The sequence below is a fragment of the Saccopteryx bilineata genome, chromosome 5 (genome assembly GCF_036850765.1).
Source record: "Saccopteryx bilineata isolate mSacBil1 chromosome 5, mSacBil1_pri_phased_curated, whole genome shotgun sequence".
Classification (NCBI taxonomy): Eukaryota; Metazoa; Chordata; class Mammalia; order Chiroptera; family Emballonuridae; genus Saccopteryx; species Saccopteryx bilineata.
In genome coordinates this window covers 3,385,552-3,410,627 of record NC_089494.1, presented here as the reverse complement: position 1 = coordinate 3,410,627, position 25,076 = coordinate 3,385,552, and the positions used below count along the sequence as shown (strand labels likewise).

Genomic DNA, 25,076 nt, shown 5'->3' with positions numbered 1-25,076 from the left:
GCGCGCGCACAGTGGAGGCAGGAGAGGTCACTTAGACACGGTTCACAGGGCCCGGCCCCGCCCTGCACACCTGGGACCCCTGCCTCCTTACGGAGCAGTGAGAGCGCCCACAATTATTCCCAGGCCTCTCCCAACCATCAATGACCAAAGTCCTGATGCGAAGAGGGCCTCCCACGCGGAGGGTTGATTCTTCCGGGAAGCCCCGGGGCGGGCCGAGGTGAGAACCACAGCATGAGTATTCAGACGGGAGCTGTTTCCTCAGGGGCGTGGTACCTCTAACCCTCCCCTCTCGGTGAGACCCACTCACCTGCACGCAAACGAGGAGGAGTGTGGTCGAGAACTCAGACTGTTCACGAGAGTGGCCAAGCCTGGCAGAAAGCTTCCTCGCCGACCCCGGTTTTTGTTACGAACATTAAGATTTTTATGAAAACTGGAACCACCGGGAAGGAAGCAATTTCAGGTGTATGCAAGTTGCCCACCGTGGAATCCTGGCCTGGGCACCAAAGGGGACAGAGGATTCTGCCCACAGAGGCCTTCCTCTTCCTGAAGAAGGAAGAGCTTCCCGGAAGTGAGCTGTGGGTGAGAGGGACCCGTGCTGTGAGGGAAGTGAGGTCTGTGTGGTGGCAGTTCTGGGCCATGAGTGTAAAGGAATTGGGACTTCCAGTTTCTGGGCCTCTTTTCCCCCAATTCCGGCCTGTCTTGGCAAAATGACCCCACGGGCCAACATTTCTACCTGGCTTCCTCCCTAGGCTCCTCTCTGTCGTCACATACAAGTACCGTTACTGCCGCACACTCATACACAAAACAGGCGTGTCCCAAGCCCACATGTCTGGCGTGGGAGGTACCAGTCACAAGTGACTACCGAGGGTCTGAAGACGGGCTGAGGCCACAGGGACGCTTCCTTCTTCCATTGTACTCTAACTTTAGATGAACACCGATACTCAGCCCCGTCGCTAGGAAACTTCGAAGTATTCTGGAACCACGTGGGTGTGCGAAATCGACCTCAGCTGTCAGTCTTATGAAATGTAAACACAGAGCCCATATTTCTCATGAAAATTCTAGCATGTGCCTTGGGGGGTCCTGTCCCTTGTGACACACAAGAGGTTTCAGACTCAGTATAAAACATCTAAAATATCTCATTAATACGTTTATATGGATCGCATGGGAAAAAAAAGTGATACTGTTTTGGACCTATTGGGTTAAAGAAGGTAGTATGTCCGTGGAGTTCACTTGCTTCACGGTTTCTTTTTGAATGTGGCCACCAGAAAACGGAGCACCTCTGTGTGGCGCGCACTGGACCTCCGCGGGAAGCCCGCCCTGGACGTCTGCGTCTCCGTCTGCGTCTCCGTTAGCCCTGTGTCCCCGTGCGCTTAGGCGTGTAGAATCCTGCACTCCACGTAAGCTCCTCCCCCTGTCCGTGGACAAGAGCAGTCCGGTGCAGTCCACTGAAGGGCAGGGGTCCGGGGCTGAGGGGGACACGAGTGACCGCAGAGCAGGCACGAAGTGGGAGAAGCGAATTGTCTTCCCAGCCCTCTTGTCTCCTCCACTCTCAGGATCCTCAGAAACAGAGGGAAGGCTGTGGAGACTCTCGGGGCAGCATGACGAAGCATTCTAGGTATGCAAGATGGCCACTGTCGCCATGAGAAACAGTTGACTGACCCCCTAGAGAGTTCACCCTGAAGATCCTGACCGGCTAGAGCACTGTTTACTTCGTAATCCTTTACTAGAGGATTCCCAGGGCCTGAACCCCTCGTTCATGCGCTGTAAGGGCCTGTGGCCCCCGCGGATGGAGCCTGGGGGTGACCGGTGCGTGGTCAGCGGAAGGAGACGTAGGGAGAAAGGGATGGAGAAAGGAGCACTGGACAGAAGGGACACCCAGATGATGGTCTGGTCCAGGAGGCATTGTGAACTGCACGGACAACAATGCTTGCGTGGGGCGTCCTCCTCCGGAGCGTGGGTGCGGGGTGGGGCGTGTCTAGGTGACGTCATTTCCTTTTAGGCGATGAGTACCATGAATCTAGCCCAGAGATTGCCTTAGTCATCTGTCAAGCTGCCCCCCCCCCCCCCCCCCGCGCAGGAATTTGTCTGCCATGTCCCCCAGTCCTGGCCAGGACCGAGCTGAGTGCCCAGCGCCGTTAGGTCATGATGGAGACTAATGCTGGTCAGGTGTTCTCCGCACCTGGTCTATACAGCATGATTCTCAGGGCTGCTTGCAGAAGCGATCTGATTACCAGCAATCACTTCCACGTTTCCAGACGTGAGGCCCCACCCCCGGTAGGGAACGCTCGTGGACTGTGTGGAGCTCAGCATAGGCGGCCCGGCCACCCTGTGTCCACCTCATTCAACAGCACAGTCGCCCCGGGGAGACGCTGGTTCTTATCCTGTGAGCTTGGGCACACGACACCGCCCTGAACGGCACCGGGCAAAAGGAACTTGCTTCTTGCCAATATTCCCACTGGAGTCAGAAAGGAAAAAAGGGGCTTAAAACCTTAGAGAAGAAATAATTTGTTTTCTAAAAATCCAGATAACTGGCAAGGAGATCATTTTATGACCCCAGAGAGGAGTGAGCGGAGTAGGGTCTTCCTCTGCAGAACGTCACGGGTCACGTGACGGGAGAGGAATTCTCGTTGGAGCCGCATTCCAAAGGGCCGGCTTCCGGCCTACGTGTCCGGTCCGTGGACACTGCCGCAGTGACACGCCAGGGGGAGCTGCACGCATCTGTGCTGAGCCGTGGAGAACCGGGGGCGGGGGGGGGGGGCCTGCGTGCCTTCGGGCTGGGGGGCCTGCAGACGGAGGGGCTGTCGCAGATTTGGGAAGCGAAGGGGATTCCCCAGGAGCTCTGGCCGGAGACACACACCCCCGCCCCCGCCGGGAGGGACCCGCGAGGGCTGTCAGCTCCCGTGGGCAGACCTGCCCCACTTTGCAGTTCCACCTGGGGGGGCTCTCAGATCCGTGAGTGCCCACCCCTGGCCCAAGCCAGCGGCCTTGAGGACAGCAGGCCCCGTCCAGTCCCCGCTGGGGGGGGGGGGGGACTGTCAACATGACAGTGGCAGAAGCTGCCGTGTGTGAGGAGAGGACAAAGCCCCTTCACAGCCCTGCGCCTCTGACCTGCTGACCCACGAAGGAGCAGCAGGTATTGGAGCCTGACCACGTCACTGGTGTTCTCAAAAACACTTTTAAAGTACCCAATAAAGTATATTTACTTTAAAAAAATCAAAATAAATCATCTATAATTCCATCCTGAAAGATATCCACGGGTAAATTTTTAACAAAACATAGTAAGGTTTAAATTTACAGCTTTTAGCTGCTTTGTTCTACAGTTTTTAGCTGCTTTGTTCATTCCAGAACTCTATTTCATGTCGTTGGGTATTTTTCAATGCTGTCTGTTTAACACATGCACGAGGCTCATTTTCTGATACGTTGGAATCCACCCCTCCGTTGTTTGGGGCTGACGCCAACTTCGTATTAAATTGTATACATTCCCATCAAGACACGTATATCTTGATTTCAGCAGATTTCACTGCTGAAGAATTCCTTTTCTATTGGTTTCCAGGTTTTATATCCCTCACCATCAAGGTAACCCTCAGGACAGCTGTAGAACCAGGTGTTTCTCTGGCTCTGTGTCTACTAAATGTTTTCATGGGGGCGACATCCCCCCGTGAGTGCCCCCAGCCAATGACCGAGTGAGGCAGGTCTGTCCTGGGAGACGTGAGGCTGAGTCCTTTGGCCAAGCTCACACTCTGATTGTGACTGTGGTGCCCAGAGTGGACAGTCCTGGGAATAAAGCTTACGGACGGTGGCCCCGGCAAGGGCTGACCGGAACAGGCGGGCTGGACCTAACAGGAGACGTCCCCCTTGACCGTGAAAGGCGGGCAGAATTCGGTGAGGATATGCAGGCAGCACTTGACATGGGTATTTTCTTCATGCACATACAACACAAGAGACTAACAAGAGGGGAAATTCTGTGACAGTGTGCTGTCCGTGAAACTTTCGACAAGGACACAAAACACACTCGCTTCCTAACTCTCAAAGGTCGGGGTTCCTTCCCTGCTGAAGAACCCAAGGGCACAGTTCCCCTTCTGTCCCAAGGCAGCGTCCCGGACCCTGAAGAGCACCTCGCTCCGGGGACTGGGGTGCGTGGGGACTGTGAGGTAAATGGGGGACAGTGTACAAAAGAAGCAACATTTGCCAAGTGTTTCACAGTAGAATAATTTTTGCATACAACCAAACTCCTCCCTATCTCGAGAATGTCTGGACTGGGGACAAAACCCCTAAGATCCCACCCTGAAGGATGCCCTTCCCGACTCTCTGACTTTGCCCCCTTCTCCAGTATTGGGGTCCGCCCCTCTGGGAGTTCTGTGCCTCCTTAGCGTGGGGGATTAATTCACTTTGACAAGGGAGCTTTCCTGGCCGGGGAGTCCAGGAGGCTGAGCCCGTTCTGGACTAGACCTTGGGACCACACAGGATTAAGTTGTCCGGATCAGGTTGGAAATATTGAGAAAGGAGAAAAGTAAAGGAAAGCCCAGGAAAGTCTCAAATGTCTTTTGTTCGTAACGTTTTTTGTAAATTGCCAGTTAATAAAAAGATTCTATTCCCGTGAAGAGATAGCCGGCCTGGAATCCTTTTGTGGTGAACGCCCCCTTGTGGTTCGTTTTTCACTTTTTTTTTTTTCCTCCCCAAGAACTCAAGTAGCCCTGTCCGGGCTTCCGGTGCAGAGAAGCCGCCTCTCCACCCCACACCTGGACAGGTGTGCCTCGCCTTCCTTCCCACCTGAGGGCTCAGAGCCGCCTCCAGACCTGCCCCTGCAGGCCTGCCCCACTTGCTCAACTCAAGACTGAACAGTTTGCTGGCTTCAACCGCGGGGCTCAGGTGACGGCTCTGCCCCCAGGTCACTCCCGCATTCTCAGGTGGACGCCACGCCCCCGAGAAGGTTGCCTTCCACTGTGCATCCCCACCCTTCCCCCCGCCACATGCCATTTGTGACTCAAAACCACCACCCACCACGAAATTCCCTGTCGCTCTGCGCTTCCCAAAAATGGTCCGACACACCAAACGTGCGCGGGACGGGCCGACCGCCTCCTGCATTCTGTGTCTGTGTCCACAGAGGGGGGCACGCGTGGGTCTTGTCTCGGCCCCGCCCCTCTCGCCCCGCTCCTCTCACCGCTGCTGCATCAGGGCAGCCCCGTCCACTGAAAACACCACCCTCCCGGGCCTGGGCTCCAGGCGCTGGCCCGCAGAAGAGGGAAGGACGTCAGGAAGGACAGTGGGAGCCCCGCGGAGTTGGAGCTCCATGCCTGCTGTCGGCCCCCGGAGGTCCCGCTCCACCACTTGTATTCCTCTGTTCATAAATTCTCGTGATAGCAGCTTTATTTTTTGGGAATTCATCCAGATTCCCACCCCTCATTGAATTACACTTTCTGGGTTTGGAGGGGCCCTCCTCGCTGTATGTTAGGAAGCTTTCAGAAACCACGGCCATGCTTTCTGGCTGCTGGAATGATGGGGAGGTATTGCTAATTCTCCAGAGTTTTGGATATTTTGTCTTAAAAGCATCGATGAGGTTTAAAAGGGTTTCCAAATGAAAACCAGGGCGTACACTGCCTCCCGAGAGAATCTGGTTTATACTATTATGGGATGCTTTAAGGACAATTCTGCCTGGTCTGTCACTTCCGGACCTCTGTCTAAAGGACAGGCATCCCTCTTGAAGCCACACAGTATGGTGGTTAAGCACACAAGCCCTGCAGGGGGGACTTCCCAGGTTCAAATACTGGCTGCATCTCTCACAGGCTGTGTGACCTCGTTCAAGTTGCATAACTTCTCTGAGCCTTGGTGTCCTTGTGCGTAAAATGGAAAAGACAGCGCCCACTCCACGGAGCTGTTGTAGGGATTAAATATGGTGCCGGGGAGGAGCTGGGAAGGGTGATTCACAACGTGGTAGCCATCAGAGTAACTGTCTTCTGAGTGTCTGTCACGGTTGCCACTGAGGACGTGTTGGGTCTGTGAGCTGCGGCCCCTGGACGACTCTACCCCTGCCCGGGGGGCCAGCTGGGCCTGAACCGTCCAGAGTTCCTTCCCCCACCGGAACAGACTTGTGCGGTCACTCAGGGCAAGCACAAGGGCGGGGCCAGGTTCCCCACGCAGCCACACTGACCGCTGCCCAAAGCACAGGCTTCTTCCTCCCTGTCCGCTGCCCAAAGCACAGGCTTCTTCCTCCCTGTCCGCTGCCCAAAGCACAGGCTTCTTCCTCCCTGTTCGCTGCCTCCACGGCCCAGAGGGAGGCAGAGGTCCGACAAGGACGTCTGAGCCTGTCCCAGGCCACCCCACCTGCCCGCTGGCCCGCTTCCCCCTCTCCCACATAGTCACCCTGTCTCCAAACCACGCCTCCTTCCAACCTCCCGTTCCTCATCACCACCACCTGGGCTTTGCCAAAATCACAGCGAAAGGCGAAGTCCTCTTGGCCACCAGCCAAGACTCACCCACCAGCTGCAGGTGGGGAGTCCCCGGGGCCACCTTTCCGCCAGACCAGCTCTCTACAAATCCGGGGGTCCCCGCGTACTCCCACCGGGTCAATAATTCTCTAGAATGACTCACGGAACTCGGAAAGGTGCTCAACTCACAATGACCGTTTCCTTAGAGCCAAAGGATCTTAATCAGAACCAGCCAAGGAGAGAGGCCCGAGGGGCAGATCTGCGGTTGGGAGGGTTCCAAATGTGCAGCCCCCAGGTCTCCGGGGGCGCCGGACCCCGCGGTCACTGATGTATGTACAATGGCACTCACAGAGTGTTACTGAGCCAGGAGGCTCCCTCCCGGGAGCTTCGGAACCAGAGATTATCGGGGTTTTATGACAGAGGCAGAATTGATTGAATCATCACCTGCATGATTGAATTCCTTCTCCAGCCCCCACCGGCCCCCCCAGATGTCGAGCTGATAGCATGTGGCTCGAAGCCCAACTCTCTAATCACACCCTTGGTCCCCCCAGCCTGGCCAGCCTGCATCCCGAGCCATCTCATTAGAGCACAGAGCCTCGGGCCCCATGAGTCACCTCGTTGGCACAGACTTCCAGGTGTGGTCCCAGGGGCCCTGCCAGGAAAACAAAGACGCTCCCATCTTCCCGGGAAATTCTGAGGCTTTTGAGTTACCTCCCAGGAATAAAGGACAAAGGCCAACGGAATTCCCTGTTCCCATCAGCTACTTACCGGCATCCCTCTGGGTGGTTAGGGCTCCAGGGTAGGTCACTTAGGTTTAAATCCCGGCACCACATAGGTATTTAACGGGACAGCAGAATCAAAGATCCTATCATCATACTCATAATGCCACTTCAGTCTGCCCACATTGTGTGAATCTATTTATTTCTTCCCCAATCCCGTAACTAGTATCTGTACCGGGAACTGTGGACGACCGTTGGCTTCGTAGAGGTATGTCATTGGTCCCTCGGAACACCAGCAGCTTCTCTCTGCCCGTCCTCTCGACTAGGTCAGCGGAAGCCGCAGTCCATCCACAGCTGGTGGACGCCGACACGTGCCCGGGCGGCCGCAGGATTCGCTAGCCAGTGTCAGGAAGGCTGTTTACGCAGAGCGCTGGTGGGGACTTCAGCACAGCGAGTACCTTGAAAAGAAGTTGTTACATTGGCAAAAACATCACCACTTTCCTCTCCTTTGGGGTAAAAGGGGCAACAGCTTGTGGAGTGTCCAGTAAACCATCACCGACAGTTAAAACTCTTTGAAGACTTCAAATCGAGTGGACAGTGTGCGACTTCTTCTGTAAACACCATCGTCTGTCATTTAGAGGCTGGAGCACATGAGTGGCGGGGCCCAGCAGGGCCTCCGGGCAGAACCTCGGCTGAGACGGCCGCAGATGACCCAGGTCCTGGCCGAGCGAGTCAGAGACACCACCTGTTAACCCAGGAACCGGAGACCGGACGAAGAACAAACACACAGAGAGCAAGTGCCACGGTTCATTCGACCCTTCTTCTGCTAGCACCCTAGTGAATGCGATCGTGCCCGTTCTTTCTGTATCTTGTGAGCTGTGCCCTCAGGGTGAGTTCTTAGAAGAGGCACTGTTTGGCCAAAGGGACGTGTGTTCATTGCCCGGGGCTATCATGACAAAGCAGGACAGACTGTACTGTGAAACCAGAGGTGGACTCTCGCACAGTTCTGGAGGCCAGCAATTCAGAGGGTGCCGGCCGGAGGACCACACTCTCTAGCAAGGGGCTGCGGGGGAGGGAGGTGTCCTTCCCCAACTCTTCCGGCTTCTGGAGTGGCTGGCCACCCTTGGCTTGTGGGCGCCTCCCTGCGGTGTCGGCCTCGGCCGTCACACGACCCCTCCCTCCCTGTGTGTCTGGGCCTGTTCTCTTCTCCTGGGGACACCAGTCGTTGGAGTTGGAGCCACTCTACGCCCAGGATGACCTCATCTTCACTTCATGACTTCTGCAGAGACCCCGCTTCCGAACAAGGTCACAGTCACAGGTTCCAGGTGGACACGCACTTGGAGGCGAGGAGGATGCTCTTCAGCCCAGTACTGTGAGCGCATCCGCGGCTGGGTTGCGTGGGCCCGTGTTCTGCTCCGTGGCGAGGTCCCTTGCTGCCCCCCCCCACCACCACGTCCAGCCACACATGGGGGCACCTGCTCTGCGCCCCCAGCGACACCATGTGCCGACAGGCTTTCAGCTTTCTGCCAGACTGATACCCAGAAAGCAGGGTCTCCTGTTCTGTTTCTCATTACCCGGGTAACGTCCAGCATTGATTTTGGGTTTTTTTCTTATGTGCTGATTTGTACATTTCGTAGGAGGTCTGTTCCTATCTTTGCCCGTTTTACTATAGGGCTTTTTGGTATTTTTTTCCCCCTCAATTGTTGTTTTTTTAAGTGGAACTCATCCAGGACGTCCCCTCAACCCTTTCCTGCTGTGTGTTTATGGGGCGCGGTTTTCATGGCCGTTCGGGAGGAATCCTGGCCCTGGGCCGCCCCGCTCGCCCCCCGAGCCCGCTCTGCTGTGCTGTGTGTGTGAGGGGGGGGGGGGTGGAACATATGGCGCTTGGCTTCTGAGAGTCCCTGGCTCCGTTTCCTTCCCCGGTTGCATCTGGACTCTCTCCTGCCCCTGTCTCAGTTGTCTCCTCCCTGAAAAAAACGTTTGACCTCCTGCCAGCGGTTTCTGCCGGGCACGGGGTCCCGCCCTGGAAGAGGGTCCCCCGGCAGGTCCACTGGGAGAGCCACCGGGGTCTGTGGAAGCAGCGCCCCCCCCCAACATCACCGGGGACGCCGGCGACCCCCCACCCCCAGCTGCTGTGGCTCGCAGTGCCCTCTACCTCCGCCGGCCCAAGCCGAGTGGAAACCGTGGCTATGTGGGGGTTTCCTCCTCTCCTGCCAGGCCAATGTCCGGTTCCCTCCTCTGCTTGTTCTTTCCTGCACGGACACAAGAACACGCAGGCCTACGTGCTGTTCACGGTTCGCTCCATCCACCTGCGATGTGAAGTTCTCACCGATACCCCGCGACCCAGTTTCCCGGTAAATGGTGCCTGTGGCTCTGGTTTTCTTCGTCCAGGTGCTCCGGCCGTCCCCCCAGGGGGAAATCGGGGACACGGGACGCCTGGACTCCCCGCTGGCGTGGCCGTCCTCGCCGGGCTCAGTCCCTGTATGTGACTGGCGTCAGCCCTGTGATTCCAGTCTATATGCAAGTATTGTCCCCAAACTCCGTTTGGTTTTTACTTCTGATACTGCACGCAGAGTTTCGGCATGCCCAGGTGTCTTTTCAGTATGCACGTGTCCTTCCGTCTGAGGTGTGGGGGTCACCTTTTCTTCTGTGCCTTTGGGGTCTGAGTCCGAAAGGAGAAGCTTTCGCCACAGAGGACGCTCCCGGTTGGTGCCTTCCAGAACTTGTGTGACTTCATTTTATCTGTGTACATTCCTCATTCGTTTGGAGTCTACGGCTGGGTCGGGGGTGAGTGTGGTCATCTGATCATCTCAGCATCGCTTGTTAGACAGCTGACCGTGTTCCAGCATTTGAAATGTCACCTTCATGATACCGTATTCCCCGTCCACTGTGCATGCTGTTGATTGAATAACCGAAGAGAGGCAGTGGCTACTGTAACACGTGGCTTCTGTCTACAAACCTTGTGGCCAGAAGGGATTTGTGCGGCTCCCAGGGAAGGTTAGATTATACGCAATAGGGTTAAGATGCTTATACTAAGAGGAACCCTCATCACTAAGGTGTCCTGGACATATGCTCCCATTTTCTACATATTCCTCTCACTCTTAATCATTCCTATGCTACCTTTCATAATATACAAAATTGTAAAATATTAAAAGAACAGACAGGGAACGCCTTCTAGGCAAAGCACTTGACAGGACATAAGAATTACCTCAGGGCAGACTCCCATTTCAGGGGACACAATCCGAGGGAGCAACAGACTCGGCGGCGCCCCCAAAACCAAACCCACCACGTTTTACGCCCGGAACGAAGCCGACGACGTCAATACTCCCGCGCCGTCCGCCTTGTGTCTTTTGCTGGCAGACCTACATCTGTTGATCGTATGTTTATAAGAAGAAAAGAATGGGACATCTGAAAAGCACGGTGCCCCAGGCTTCCACTGAAGAAAGTGATGTGGAGGAAGAGAAATGAACTGCGGGGAGCTGAAACGCAGGAGACGGAATAAGCTGGTGCCTGACGTCTCCACCCAAGGCCTGTCCACCGCGTTCGCTGGGCAGCAGGGCAGTTGAAGTTCAGACGCGGTGCGGCAGCACCCCCTGGTGGGGAGGTCTGAGATCGCGCCCACGAGGTCTCCAGACTCCTGAATTCACCGACCTTCTGTGACCTCTCCTTTGGAGAGGGGAAAACTGGAAATGACTTCCTCAGGACGAACTGACCTCCAGAAAACATAAAAGTACAGTGTTTGCTTTATTGAAGGTTTAAAAAGATGCGTCTTGAAACCTTGTGCGAATAAGAGACGCCCCCACCCAGGAATTTTATCATCTGTCAGTATCTGCAAAGAAGCTAGCTGCGATTTTGATAGGAATGGCCCTGAATCTGAATGTGAGTGGTATTGCCATCATAATATGAGATCATGTGATTCATGAGCGAGGAGTATATTTCCGTGGACGTAGGTCTTCTCTGATTTCTTCAAGCAATGTTTTACAGTTTTCACAGTATAAGTTTTGCCCTTCTTATGTTAGATTTATTCTTATTTTATTTTTGGTGCTATTGTAAATAAAGTCGTTTGCTTAATTTCAGTTTGTTCGTTGCTACTGTACACACATATAACTGATTTTGCCTATTGATCTTCTCTCCTGCGATCTCGCTTAACCTGTTTATTATTTCTAAGAGTTATTTAGTGGGATTTTGGGGAACCAGGTAAAAATTCAGAGTTCGAACTCGCCGTCTTCCAGTTTCCCACCTCCTCAGCGACTGTCCTCCGAGAAGAGTTGAGGGAGGAGGGCAGCTGGCAGGGGCAGCCAAGCCGAGGTAACGGGCACGAGACCAGCTTCTCCAGCCTCGGGCGCCCGCACTTCCCTTGGACATGCTGACCCGGCCTCATCCCGAGTGCAGCAGGAGACGCAGCCTCCGGCCACCCCAGAGTCACCATCCCCAGGGAGCGGGACCCTTCTGCTGTCCTCTTCTCTGCTGCCCTGCTCCTGTAAAAGCCTGGTCTTCTGCGTCCCGCCTCCTGAGGTCACTGCCGTGACACCACACTGCCCCTTTGCACGTCCCCCCCCCCACTTCACCTGTCTGCTGTGGAAAGTTTGGGGGGAAGGCAGGCGCAGCACAGCACAGTAATAACTCCACACTGCACGCCGGCCGGCCCGTCCCTGCACACCCCTCGGCCCCTCAAGGCCACTCTGCATCCAGGCCCGGCGCTCATGCCTGGCCCAACTGCCCCATTCACTACACCCCGAGTGCCCTTCCCTTCTCCCCCCAGACCGTCTCTGTCCCCTTTTCTGCTCCAGCTTCAACTCTAAAAGTCCTGCATCTGTCTATTAAAGAACAGTGAGGCCCTCTCGGTGACACCCCGAACTCTACCTCTACCCCAGGGGTCCCCAAACTACGGCCCGCAGGCTGCATGCGGCCCCCTGAGGCCACTTATCCGGCCCCCACCGCACTTCCGGAAGGGGCACCTCTTTCATGGGTGGTCAGTGAGAGGAGCCTAGTTCCCATTGAAATACTGGTCAGTTTGTTGATTTAAATTTACTTGTTCTTTATTTTAAATATTGTATTTGTTCCCGTTTTGTTTTTTTTACTTTAAAATAAGATATGTGCAGTGTGCATAGGGATTTGTTCATAATTTTTTTTTGTAGTCCGGCCCTCCAACGGTCTGAGGGACAGTGAACTGGCCCCCTGTGTAAAAAGTTTGGGGACCCCTGCTCTACCCTGTCATTGGTTTTCCAAAGCCCCACGGGGGTCTTCCGTTCAGCAAAGAAGCAACTAATCAGAGCCCTCACCTTTCACCTTGGGCCCAAGTGCCTGCCCAAGCTTACAAATAATCCCTTTCCTCTCTCAAGGATCGTAGCTCTGCGTGGATCCCACAAAATCTTTCTTTACCTGAAACGGGCCGGGAGCCATCATTACATGCTGAAACTTCAAAACCCTGCTCCTCAGATTGACGCCAAAGGATCTTAGAATCCCTTTGTCTTCTGTCCTTCTTCATACAACCGATGAAACTTTGTTGCTTTGTTCTCTAGTTAAACCAGCTACTGCTGTACTGGTACCGTCCTATTTGATGTTGTCAACTCTTTAAGAGACTTCTGTAGTGATTTTTAAATGTTCCACCGAAAAAAAAACAAAAAAACTGCTACATATGATTGCCACATGGTAACTCTTCATTATGCAAATATTATAATCAGTGAGGCTGTCTCTGTCTTCAAATTCTTAATAATTTTATCTTTGAGCTCGTGTGTGGTAAGTAAAGCCCATTGGGGCAATGGAGCTTTTGCATGTGAGCAAAGGGATACATGCAATATGCATGCTCACTGTCATTTCATATAGTGTGTAAAATACATCACAAACGTAGATAGACTTCCCAGGGGAGCCCCAGTGGTGGTTGCTCAGCGGTGCTCAAAGTGGCAGCCACGGGCCCTGTTTCGCCCACAGTTGGCTATGCAGGAGGGGGACATCCCTGAGGGTCCGTCTGCCCTGAGGACCTGAACTTGCTTCCAATACATAATGAAGACAATGGTGTCCTAAAAACACTAAAAACCAAGGGACCCTATCATTTCCTGCCTTTTTTTTTTTTTTTTTTTTTTTTTTTTTTACAGAGACAGAGTCAGAGAGAGGGATAGACAGACAAGAATGGAGAGAGATGAGAAGCATCAATCATCAGTTTTTCATTGCGCATTGCGACACCTTAGTTGTTCATTGATTGCTTTCTCATATGTGCCTTGACTGGGGGCCTTCAGCAGACCTAGTAATCCCCTGCTCAAGCCAGAGAGACCTTGGGCTCAAGCTGGCGACCTCGGGGTCTTGAACCTGTGTCTTCCGCATCCCAGTCCGATGCTCCATCCACTGCGCCACCGCCTGGTCAGGCAAGGGACCCTCTCATCTTCTTCCCTACTTCCGGGTGGCATGCTGAAACACTCCTTTGATTGTGCTGACAATGAGACCATAGCAAGAAAGGGAAAGTGGTCTCCCTTCCGGTCCTGGCCCGGCTGGTACATTTAAACGTTGGTTTTGTACCACATTTGTATGGTTCTGGTAAGAAAAACACACACGCATGCATTAGGCATTTAATACAAATGGTGTGACTTCTGGGATTCCACCTCGTGAGTTAAGTGCACCAATATCTGTGTTGAAAACCGGCATTGCACAATATGAAGACGGAGGGTAAGAAGCCTGGCTGGTCATTTAAAATTTTTCTGCTGTCCCCTATTTAGAATACTGTAAACAGCGAGTGAAAACGCTTCGGTACAACTGAGAGACTGCAAATAAAAGAAACCAATTTACATTCTAGTACATTTAAGGGCACCCCCCTTCCCAGACCCCGTTCTTTGAACAAGAGGCGTCTTGTATTTTCGCTCTGCTGCGCGCTCTCAGGTTATGGGCAGAGAGGGCTGAGCCCCTCTCCCGGGGTCCGGGAGCGCGGCACAGGCACGTGGACACGGATGCGCAGTGCGACGCGGCTGCGGGAAGCGCTGCGCTGCAAACCGAGGAGACCGCACGGCCGCGCACGGGGGGCGCAGGCCTCGAAGCCTTCCTGGTACGCGACGGCGAGGACTTCGGGGTTCAGGGGTTGGAGAAGAGGAACAGGATCCGATGTCTCAGGAAACACGGCCAGAGCCGCCCGGAGGGAGGGAGGCAGGCAGGCAGGCGTGGAGGCCGGTGCCCCACGTGGAAGGGCCCCGGGGGGCCCTTTATAGAGATAGGGGGGATGGAGGAACAGGTTTGGGGCCGACCCAAAGCTCCGTTTTGAATCTTTCCATTGGCGTGTGTATTCAGCCCCCAAGACAAGACACCGAAGAGCCCCCAACTATGCCCTAATAAGCCTTCCTCGTTCTGGACGCGCGCATCTTCCAGGAGGCCGTGCCAGTCCTCCAAGGCACCGAGAGCGCTGGCCAGAGCGCCGGCAGACCCATGCCGGTCGCCGTGACGTCCTTCGACGCGCGCCGGAACCGACGTTGCGCCTGCGCAGGGGCACACGCGGCGACGGTAGCTTTTACATCATCACGGGCGCGACGACGCCCGCCCCCCTCCTCCCCCCCGAGGGACCGTCGAAGGGTCTGGCTCTCGGGAAGGTGCGGCGGCAGCGGCGGCGGCGTAGGGACCGGCTGGGAAGATGCCCGTGGCCGTGATGGCAGAAGGTGCCTTTAGTTTCAGAAAGTTGCTGGATCAGTGCGAGAACCAGGAACTCGAGGTAACCGCGTCGCGCTGGGGGGAGACTCGGCGGGGTCCTCCCCGTGGCCCCGGGCGGCGTCGGTCTCCCGGGTAACCGGGCGGCCTTAGGAACGGGGGGCGCCTGGAGGACGCGGGAGCTGCGCTTGTGCCTCCCGGTCGCTGCGGCCTGTTCCGAAGGCCGGGGATCCGGGCCCGATCGCCCCGAAACGGCGATCGGGAAACCGGCCGGGAGCTGTTTGTTGTCTGTCTGCAGCCTGTGAGCCCGAAAACCCTGTCCTCCTTTGCTCCTTGCACCCTCCATCCATATGCTGCTCGCGTTAGACTCAGCATCTCCCTTCCCCACCCCCTGCCCCGTGTGCAAGGCGTGTGCAAGGCGCGTGCAAGACGCACAGACGCAGACCAGGGAGGGTGTGACCAGTGCGCCCCCTTCATCAGCTCAGAGCGCCCCGGTTGGTCTCAGCACGTTAGTTAGCACGGGAGCTTACCGACTTGTCCTCGACGCGAGGCGCAGGTGACATCAGGCAGCCGTGAAAGAAAGGGGAGGTGTTTTTCCTTCGGGAGACACTTTCTTTAAAAACCACGCGTTAAAAAGTTAACCAAAGGAGACAGCAGTCAGACCAGCAGCTTGCTAGGAGACACTTCATAGCTGGGGCTTTTTATTTTTATTTTTTTAATGAATTCAAGTTGAAATGAGGTTAGAAACGTCTGTCACACAGTGTGGTGTGTTTTTCTGTGCGATACTCGTTTACTTAAGACATTTGGTGTATCTGATAAAATGGGCAGACTCGTCATGCTTTAGGAATCGGTTGGAAACACTTGTTCCTTATAAAATAGTAAGATGGTTTATATAAAGAATTTGAGAACAGGGGAGAGGGTCCCGTTTCTCCAGAGGGAGAAAAGGCAACTGCTGATGACAACAGAAGGTAAAAACTTAATACTCTGGGTTTTAATACAAGCGTAAGTGAGGGGTTTTTTCTCTATCATTTTGGCCTTCTAGGCTCCTGGAGGAATTGCTACGCCCCCGGTGTATGGTCAGCTTCTAGCTCTGTATCTGCTGCATAATGACATGTAAGTGCTTCTTACCTCAAGCTGAGAGCAGCGGGTTCTTCCAGGTTACACAGAAATTATGTGTGTCCTGAAGTGTCACCACTAAAACACAGGCACAGGGAGCTGGACCTGTTATTATGATGATACTACATCACATATTGAACCATAATTTATGATTAGGCTGAGTTATTTTTAAATACCCTTGTTTTACATAGACCTTCAAAAAAAAAAAAAAAAACAACTCCCAATTTGTTATGAGAAACACAGTATCAGTGAATTCCTTTCATTCTATTGACCTTTTCATTCTTTTTCATTCTATTTCATTCTTTTTTGTCTTTTCTATAAAACTTTATGATCTGCATTTACTTAGCTTCACATGTAACTAACAAACCAAGAGAAGCTGAAAGGGAAGGTTGAGAAAGCTAGGAGGAATTTGTTACCAACATGTGTGAGAGACCTTGAAAGATTTTTGTCGGTGGTTCCTGCTTCACACGGTTGAAGAAAAGTCAGAAAGCGTAACTGCAGAGGAGTAGGGAGCCTCCATTCTACACTTCATCAGTGATTGCTGTTCAATTTTGTTTTCAATTCTTCTAAACTCTTTTTTTGTGTCTTTTAAAAAACTGATCCAAGACTTTTAATACACATGTCATATAAATTATCTGTTACATTAATTGTAATCCTTGTCATCTCACATTTGTTGTAGTTCTGGCTTCCAGACTGGTAAAAACCACCTTGAAGTTTATTTAGGCGGCTCTGTAGCCACTGGTAGGAGGAGGGGGCGTGACAGGGACAGAAGAGTTGTGCGCTGTGCGTTTGTCCAGGGACGCCAGAGCCTTGAATATATGCCTTTGTCTTTACAGATCAGTTATTTGGGCAGTTCTACTTAAATCGTGTTTTTGCTGCACTGTTAATTTAAGATCTGGATCAGTAATAAGAAAAAAAATATGGTACAAATGGCAAAATATTCCTTTGGTAAAAATAGTGTCTTTTAATCTGGAAAACTACTCACTGGATGAACTTACATGAAACTAAATTTCACTATTATAGAGAGTATTTAAAAATATACTTCTGTGTGTTTGTATTAAGATCTAGAATTTTTAAAATATTACTGAGATGATTATTTTTTAATTCCTTATTTTTTCCTGGGGGATTAAAATTAGGAATAATGCAAGATACCTTTGGAAAAGAATACCACCAGCTATAAAATCTGTGAGTAACCTGTTTTATTGCTTTAATACAGTAACGGCATTCGTCTAAGTGGCCACCTCATAAAAGTTTGTTTTCTTTCCCATATGGGTCACAGGAATTGTTATTAAACTGGTAGTAGAGTTTAATAGTAGATCATTGAGTTCTAATCAGAAATTCTCGTTTCCCTTGGGTGGTACAGAGAGCCAGGCTCAGCGCCTGCTGATCAGATTTCTTGGGATATTTTCACGTACGTGTCACTTAACCAGGTCAGCAGCTGAGCAGCCAGATAAAGGTCCCGTGTTTATTGTTTTTTAACTGACTTATGCAGTTTCCTATTATGGTACTTATTTTGAACCTGGTAACGTTTATCAGAATATTCTCAGTGATGAATACTCACAGCGTTAACATCCTTTCTGTGAAGTAAGATTTTAGGTTTCTTATTCTGTGTGGGAGAGTAGATTGAATCGCCTCTGAAAAGTTTTCTCCAGAGTGGAATGAAGTGGATGTTTCCTTTCAAGGGACACGCTGTCTGGAGCGCATGTGAGGGAAGTTTCTGAGCGTGCACGAGCGGCACCAGGAGCTCACCTGGGCGCCTTTGGTCAGCAGGTCACTGGACTGTTTTGACCCTCTCCCCTGTCCCCATTGCTCTGTCAGTGTCCCTCCCGCTTCAGTGGCTGGAATGAAGAACACCCTCGGTTATGTGCACAGTCTCAGGAATGTTAGTGGGAGCTTTGTCCTCAGAGGTGACAGCATGTGACATCTTAGATCGGCAGCTAGTGTTCTTAGCCATTTTGCTATTTCTTTTGTCCTAAGTGATATATTTTTATGTATGTATCCATAACATATATTCTGTGTGTTGCATTTATGTATTAATGAAATATCAATGTATCTTTTAAAAACAATGTTTGAGGTCATCTCAGATTTAATTCTGAAATATTTTTGGACTGCATTCTCATGCCTTAATTTGCTATTATAATAAAAACATATCAACTATAAATAGGCTTTACTGTTCACAACATTTAAACACCTTTTTGATAGTATTGAGCTGAAAAATAACCACACCTCTTTTAAAAATGTTGAATGATGCTTTAGGATACTGTTATTGATGAGTCTGTAGAGTGGATGTCCCCCCAGCAATGATGATGTTTATTGCAGGCGAACGCTGAACTTGGGGGGATTTGGTCAGTGGGACAGAGAATCTGGCAGAGAGATTTCCCCGGAATCTATACGACCATCAACGCTCACCAGTGGTCTGAGACGGTCCAGCCGATCATGGATGCGCTCAGAGGTAGTGTCCGCTGCGGTTCAGCTCTGAGCCAGACCAGACCTGTCCCGCAGTGGTCCAGTGCTGTAAAAAGACCGTGTGGTGTGTTCTGAAAACAGACTGTCTGCTAAGTGGACGGGACAGCCCTCCGAGGCCCATGGCTTCATCTTCCGTTGCTGTGATTAGTCGATGGCTCAGGGCCACAGTGTTTTCATTTAATTCTAGACTGAAATGCTCTTGTCAGGGGTTTTTGCTACAGAAATGCAATATTGCGATACCCTGATAAGTTCGAGGTAGGGTTCAGACTTCTTAGAGGCTGCACGTGGGGCTCTGGACTGCAGCCGCCGATGGGTGCTGTCTCCAGCTTCTGGATTTCCTAGCCAGTCGATCCAGTCACGAGCCCGCTGCCACACAGGGACACTCGTCTCTGCCTCTGTCTTGCCTCCTCTCATCTTCCTGGCTCACTCTTGCCAGTTCACGCAGTAGTCTGTGTCGTGACGCCCGCACTCCTCACAGCAGCCTTGTCTCTGGGGTCAGAACGTGCCTCCTATCCCCTTCCGGCTCGGGGGAGCCTGCCAGCGGGAACTGAGCTCATCACTGGGGGGGGGCATGGCTTTGTGGGGGAGCAGTGGTGAGGACTGCTGCCAGGGGGTCACCGTGCTCCTGGCATGGAAAAGGGAAGAATAGGAGTGACTCACCAGGGGCACATGCCCTAACTGAGGCTGGGGGTGGAGGGTGGGGCTGGCGGTGGGGGAGGGAGGAGATGGGATGGGCTGCCCTGTGCAGAGGGGGCCCCCAGACTTCTGCACAGGAAACAGCCTCCCTCTTCCCACGTGGGAGTGGGCTTTCGTAGATCCGGTCAGTCCGGTGGTTACAGGCTGAGGACTTAGGCCATGTGCCTTTTCCTGTGTGGGCCTGCAGGGTCAGAGGCAGGATGAAGGCCCAGGTCTCCCTACTCACTGCAGGGATTGCGGAGGGTGTGGGCGTTGTGGGCAGGGCGACAGGCCTGGGAGAGTGGGGGGCAGATGGGAGGGTGTGTTGGGCACAGCCAGGGAGTCGGGGCCTGGGGCTTGTTGGGGGGCGAGGGTCAGTGTGGTGGTTAGGGATGTCCCAGGAGCAGAGGGTGCTCCCAGTGTGTTCCGGGGCCATTTCCCGACGTGTGCACCTGCCTGTTAACTGGGAAATGAGACCCGGAGCCTGTCCCAAGCATGTCAGCAGGCGGGCAGGGCGGGCGGGGCTCTGCCAGCACTAAAGGAGCCCCCGACAGGAGGACCGGCCACCGGGCTCCCCTCCTGCCGTCCACGTGCTGTCTGTCCTTCCCGAGTTACTCAGGGTGGGAACCTGGGAAGAGTCCTCTTGTCCCCTCCAGGGAGGAGGGTGTTCCAACCTAGAATTAAATGGTTGCTGGAACTGTTGGCAGCCCTGCCTGTTAAGTTCTGGCATTCGGGGCTGGACTTCAGGATCTGAACCTGGGTGAAGTCAGCAGTGCGGGCGACTGGACAGTGAGGGCAGTGCTCTGTGCCCAGGCTTGTCCTGCCGCCCTGGCGGGACCCTGGCTGGACCCTCCACAGACGGCTGGTGGCACAGTGCGTGTTTTCTGCCCCATTCACTGTCTGTCACTAACATCAAAGAGCTGGTGAAAAGCTTACATTGCAAGCACGTACGTGTGGTTCGAGGAGATATTCGCAGGCTTTCAGTCTTGTGTACATGAGCTCACTTCTGTCTGTACTTTGCACTGTTGTCTGAGAAAGGTTTCTTTTTCTAAGAGGGAAGATGAGAAATGTGTTTGTTCTGCGGTGTTGGGGCACCTCCTACCCGCTGGACTCGTGTCTGTAAGAGCAGACGTCTCTGATTTGATCAAGTCCTGCTTGTAAGATCTAGACAGGGACAGGAATGTCATTTTGTTACGCATTTTTCAAACATTGGCCCTCTGGTCACTCACTGCCTCCCCCCTCTCCCCCAGAGGCGACGCGGCGACGAGCCTTCGCCCTGGTCTCCCAGGCGTACAGCTCCATCATCGCCGACGACTTCGCAGCCTTCGTCGGGCTCCCCGTGGAAGAGGCTGTGAAAGGTACTGTCGGCCTCTGGTGACTTCAAGGGCGGTGGGACGTGGAGGTGTGACTGTGTGTGTGTTCCTTAGAGAGCGGCGTGCAGCGCGCCGCCCAGCCGGCAGCAGGCCGCGGCCGCAGGCTGCCCGGGTCCAGCGCGGTGGGGACGCCTCACAGCCAGTGCGCGGACAGTTCCGCCTGAGTCAGAGAGAGACTGACCTTGCGGCCCTCCCTTACAGTCCCGTTCATGCTCCCAGAGTCCCGCTCGAGCCTGTTCTGTCCCGGTCATCTCTTACCGATGCCCTGACCCGGGAGACTGCACGGCAGGTGCCCTTGCGTCTCGCCCTGGGGAACCATCGTGAGCACGTGCGCCTGCACCCGTCCTGCAGTGTCTGACGCTCGTTCTCCCGCCAGACGGGGCGCCCGCCAGGCCCTGTACCTAAACCTCCCAGGGGAGCAGGTTAACGAACGCCCTCAGGTTCATCGCTCCTTACTCGTACGAACGTTTACTTACTTGACTCTTCTTTTGAAATTGTCCTATAATTTGTTACCTAATAAATTCTGTACCCCGTTCATACTGGGCAGAATCGTGGGCCACCCCCCTGTTGCGGTGTGCCCTTGGCCGAGTCCCTAGAAACGCCTGAGCTTCAGTTTACACGTGTTCAGTCGTGGCTGTAAGTCCCCCCTCAGGGCGCTGCCGGACGGTGGCCTGATGTCGGGTAAGAGCAGCCAGCACACAGCGTCCTCTCAGGGGACACGTGACGGGCCACACTGCGTGGGCCGGGTCTCTGGTACAAGTAACGACTTTTGACAGCAAGTGAGAATGTACACTTTTCAGTTATTTCTTCATCTTTGTGTTAAATACACGTTTTTAGGTATATTAGAACAAGGATGGCAAGCCGACTCCACCACGAGGATGGTCATGCCCAAGAAGCCAGGTAGGTGGCGCTCTTGCCCCGTCTGCAGGGCTGGGCGGCCCGCGCTTCCCTGTGGCGGGCGGACGTCTGTCATTCCCTGTGACGATCTGCTGGGCCGGCCAGACGGACATTCCTTGTGTGTTAAAGTCATCCAGTTTTACCCTAATTAAAAATGTGTGAAAACCTATTTGATAGGGGTGTTTCATAACTCCTGTTACAACCTAATTTTTACAAAGTGTTCATCTCCCCTTCTGTGTGTGGAGCCCTTTCTGATGCTGCTCCTCCTCCGTGTCTGCTGAGCACTCAGAACCGCGTTCCTCTTGAGCTGCAGACACATAGACTCCTCTAGACCAGACCTCCACTGCCTTCCGCGTGGCCTGCTCTTCCTGCCGGGGCTTCGTGTCCGTGGGCTCTGTCTGGTCTGAGCTCACACCCCACCCTCCTCCGGGCGGCCGGCTCTGTCCCGCCTGGTGGTTCCTTCTGCCCACCAGGGGCCTCTCCTGTCCGGTCCTCAGAGCCGGGATCCACGCCCACGTCCACGGCCGCCGACCCCCCCAGCGCATATGCCTTCCCCCGCCCCCAGGCCTCGTTGCCCAGACGCCGTGCGTGCATTGGGGGGGGGGCGGGGCGCGCGTGCCCCGGCCAGTGCGGGGAGGAGAGACTACCGAACAGCACAGTGTTCTCTCTGCTGCGACGGCAGTGGCCGGGACGCCTACTGCAGTGAAAACACAGGCCGAGTGTGAAAGTCCTTTACAATGACCCCTGTGAACCTGACGTTCTGCTCATTCAGTTGCAGGAGCCCTGGATGTCTCCTTTAACAGGTGTATTCCTTTATCAGGTACGGAGTTCCATGTGTCCATTGAAATGTTTCGTTTGCTGTGTATTTTTCTTAGTTCTAACCTTGTAAAGAGAGTAAATTCTTTACTCAGTGTCTGTAACGATGCACCTGGTTACAAGCATGGCCGGTGGGTTCCCTCAGCTCACCTGGAGTGCCTGCCCCGGGGCCCCCTGGGGCCTCCTTAGTCAGCCCCGCAGCACGCAGGCTGACACATGCTCGCTGAGCGCAGGAGTGGAGCCCACCTGGAGTGCCGGGCCCCCTGGGGCCTCCTTAGTCAGCCCGGCAGCACGCAGGCTGACACGTGCTCGCTGAGCGCAGGAGTGGAGCCCACCTGGAGTGCCGGGCCCCCTGGGGCCTCCTTAGTCAGCCCGGCAGCACGCAGGCTGACACGTGCTCGCTGAGCGCAGGAGTGGAGCCCACCTGGAGTGCCGGGCCCCCTGGGGCCTCCTTAGTCAGCCCCGCAGCACGCAGGCTGACACGTGCTCGCTGAGCGCAGGAGTGGAGCTCACCTGGAGTGCCGGGCCCCCTGGGGCCTCCTTAGTCAGCCCGGCAGCACGCAGGCTGACACGTGCTCGCTGAGCGCAGGAGTGGAGCCCACCTGGAGTGCCTGCCCCCGGGCCCCCTGGGGCCTCCTTAGTCAGCCCCACAGCACGCAGGCTGACACGTGCTCGCTGAGCGCAGGAGTGGAGCCCACCTGGAGTGCCGGGCCCCCTGGGGCCTCCTTAGTCAGCCCGGCAGCACGCAGGCTGACACGTGCTCGCTGAGCGCAGGAGTGGAGCCCACCTGGAGTGCCGGGCCCCCTGGGGCCTCCTTAGTCAGCCCCGCAGCACGCAGGCTGACACGTGCTCGCTGAGCGCAGGAGTGGAGCTCACCTGGAGTGCCGGGCCCCCTGGGGCCTCCTTAGTCAGCCCGGCAGCACGCAGGCTGACACGTGCTCGCTGAGCGCAGGAGTGGAGCCCACCTGGAGTGCCTGCCCCCGGGCCCCCTGGGGCCTCCTTAGTCAGCCCCACAGCACGCAGGCTGACACGTGCTCGCTGAGCGCAGGAGTGGAGCTCACCTGGAGTGCCGGGCCCCCTGGGGCCTCCTTAGTCAGCCCGGCAGCACGCAGGCTGACACGTGCTCGCTGAGCGCAGGAGTGGAGCCCACCTGGAGTGCCGGGCCCCCTGGGGCCTCCTTAGTCAGCCCCGCAGCACGCAGGCTGACACGTGCTCGCTGAGCGCAGGAGTGGAGCCCACTGATGGTGGGCGCTGTGTGTTGTCCGGGGACAGTGCGATGGTCCCCTAGAGCAGGACCTGTGGCCAGCATAGCACTCAGTGATCATCCTTAGAACTGAATGCCACGTCGGTGTGGTCTCTCCGTCACTGGCTGTGCTCTCTTCAAAGGGATGTCACATGGCCAGCGACATGGCTTTACCCCCAGCCTGGGGACTGCGCATGAGAGTTTGAGACCTGTTGGCTTGTTTATCACCACTGTGTAAAATCGGGCAGTTCTGGGAAAGTGCACTGACTGTCAACGCTGTTGGGGGCGGGTGCCTGACTTAAGTGCGACACTGGATACTGACTCTGGTCTCTTGTACGCAGAGCCCGCCCCGGTCCCGCCGATCCCCAACGAGCAGCAGCTGGCCAGGCTCACTGACTACGTGGCTTTCCTCGAGAACTGACGTGCGCCCAGCTCCTGGCCCCCGACGGTGCGCCCGACTCCCGGTCCTGTCCGCCTCGCCCCAGATGGCATGCCCAGTGCCCTGTCCCCCGACAGCGTAGCTCCCGGTCCCGTCAGCCCCGGCCCCCAACGAGTGTGCAGTGTGTCTTCAGTTTACTGGGTGGACTGGCACCTGAGCACCCGCACTGAGCCTGTGATGTAAGGCCTGCCATACGTCCTTGTCCCTGACTGTCGTGCTGAGCAGTGGCCGAGGCGGCTCACCCTGGGGGCCCCGCAGTCTCCCGGGGCCATTGGGCCGCCTCTCATGCAGCGCAGTGCTTGGTGGCACTTGCCCCACCCCGCGCCCCGCACGCTCCCGTCCGGACCACCGGCTCAGTCGCAGGCTCATCTGGGATGTGAGGAGCACTGTCCCCGGGGCGGTGTCTGCATTGGGGGCGATCCGACGCGGCCTCCGGGGAGCATGCCCTCTCCTGGCCTGTGAGTCACCAACAGGACGCCGAGATCGGCTGAGGAGCAGATGGACTCCTGAGAGACCCTGGCTGCGGACCCCACTGGGCGCAGGTGCACCCCTTGCAGCAGGGGGGGGGGGCTGCGTGGGAACGGGACTGACTTCCCCTGGTGGCAGCACCGAGCCGGCCGTTTCCTCCCGGGAGCGGGGGACACGTGTGGAGATCAGTGACACTACACCTGCGCTGCAGCCTGGTGGCCACTGGTGTCTGTCCCTCGGTTCAGGGTCTGTCTCGGAAATGCTGCACAAGTCCCGTTTGTGGGACAGCCCTCCCGTGTTTGAAGGTGTGTGTTGTAGCTTCAGGTTCAGACGTGCCCTGGTTCATTTGTTTTGCATTTGTTCAATAAATATTTAACTGAGTTCTTGTGTTTCATCTGAGGTGGCTCCTAGAAATTTCACCGTCCTGGTTTTCTAGTTTGTCATTGTCTCTCAAAGCAGGAGTTTCTTAATTAAAATGAAATGACCTAGAAAGTGGTAATGACGTGATTCATGTTTTCACTCATCTTAAGGGATCTGTTTCCAGCATTTCACTTTGCCTCTGCGGCTTTGAGAACATGGCTCGTGTCTGAGTTCCTGCAGGTTAAGCTAAGAGCCACGGCTGAGGGGCCACGTGCTCACAGCCCGTGAAATCAAGGTGCCTCCCAGGGGAGCCCTCAGATGTCAGCGAGGCTGTTAAACTGTCCAGCAGGATCATCATTTTGTCACTTTCTAAGTTTGGATAAAGAACGCTTCATGCGGGTCCCGGGAGGAGTGTTTACGAGGAAGGCGTTTCAGCATGAGACGGGGAGCCGATGG

At 54.8% G+C, this 25,076-nt stretch overlaps 1 protein-coding gene across 1 annotated transcript; it reads left to right on the top strand.

The window, feature by feature from the left end:
* The first annotated feature begins 14,637 nt into the window (after positions 1–14,637).
* COPS8 (COP9 signalosome subunit 8) lies at positions 14,638–24,641 on the top strand. Its single transcript, XM_066280965.1, has 8 exons — positions 14,638–14,831; positions 15,810–15,880; positions 17,020–17,068; positions 18,203–18,335; positions 20,275–20,382; positions 21,235–21,297; positions 22,067–22,114; positions 23,695–24,641. Exons 1-8 carry the CDS (start codon positions 14,754–14,756, stop codon positions 23,772–23,774), a joined length of 630 nt encoding a protein of 209 aa, XP_066137062.1. The 5' UTR covers positions 14,638–14,753; the 3' UTR covers positions 23,775–24,641.
* The last annotated feature ends 435 nt before the right edge of the window (positions 24,642–25,076 follow it).

Coding starts and splice junctions, on each gene's coding strand:
- COPS8 (XM_066280965.1), top strand. CDS start 14,754: ATGCCCGTGGCCGTGATGGCAGAAGGTGCCTTTAGTTTCAGAAAGTTG. Junction 14,832..15,809: donor GCGAGAACCAGGAACTCGAG/GTAACCGCGTCG, acceptor TTGGCCTTCTAG/GCTCCTGGAGGAATTGCTAC. Junction 21,298..22,066: donor GGTCATGCCCAAGAAGCCAG/GTAGGTGGCGCT, acceptor CTGCTCATTCAG/TTGCAGGAGCCCTGGATGTC.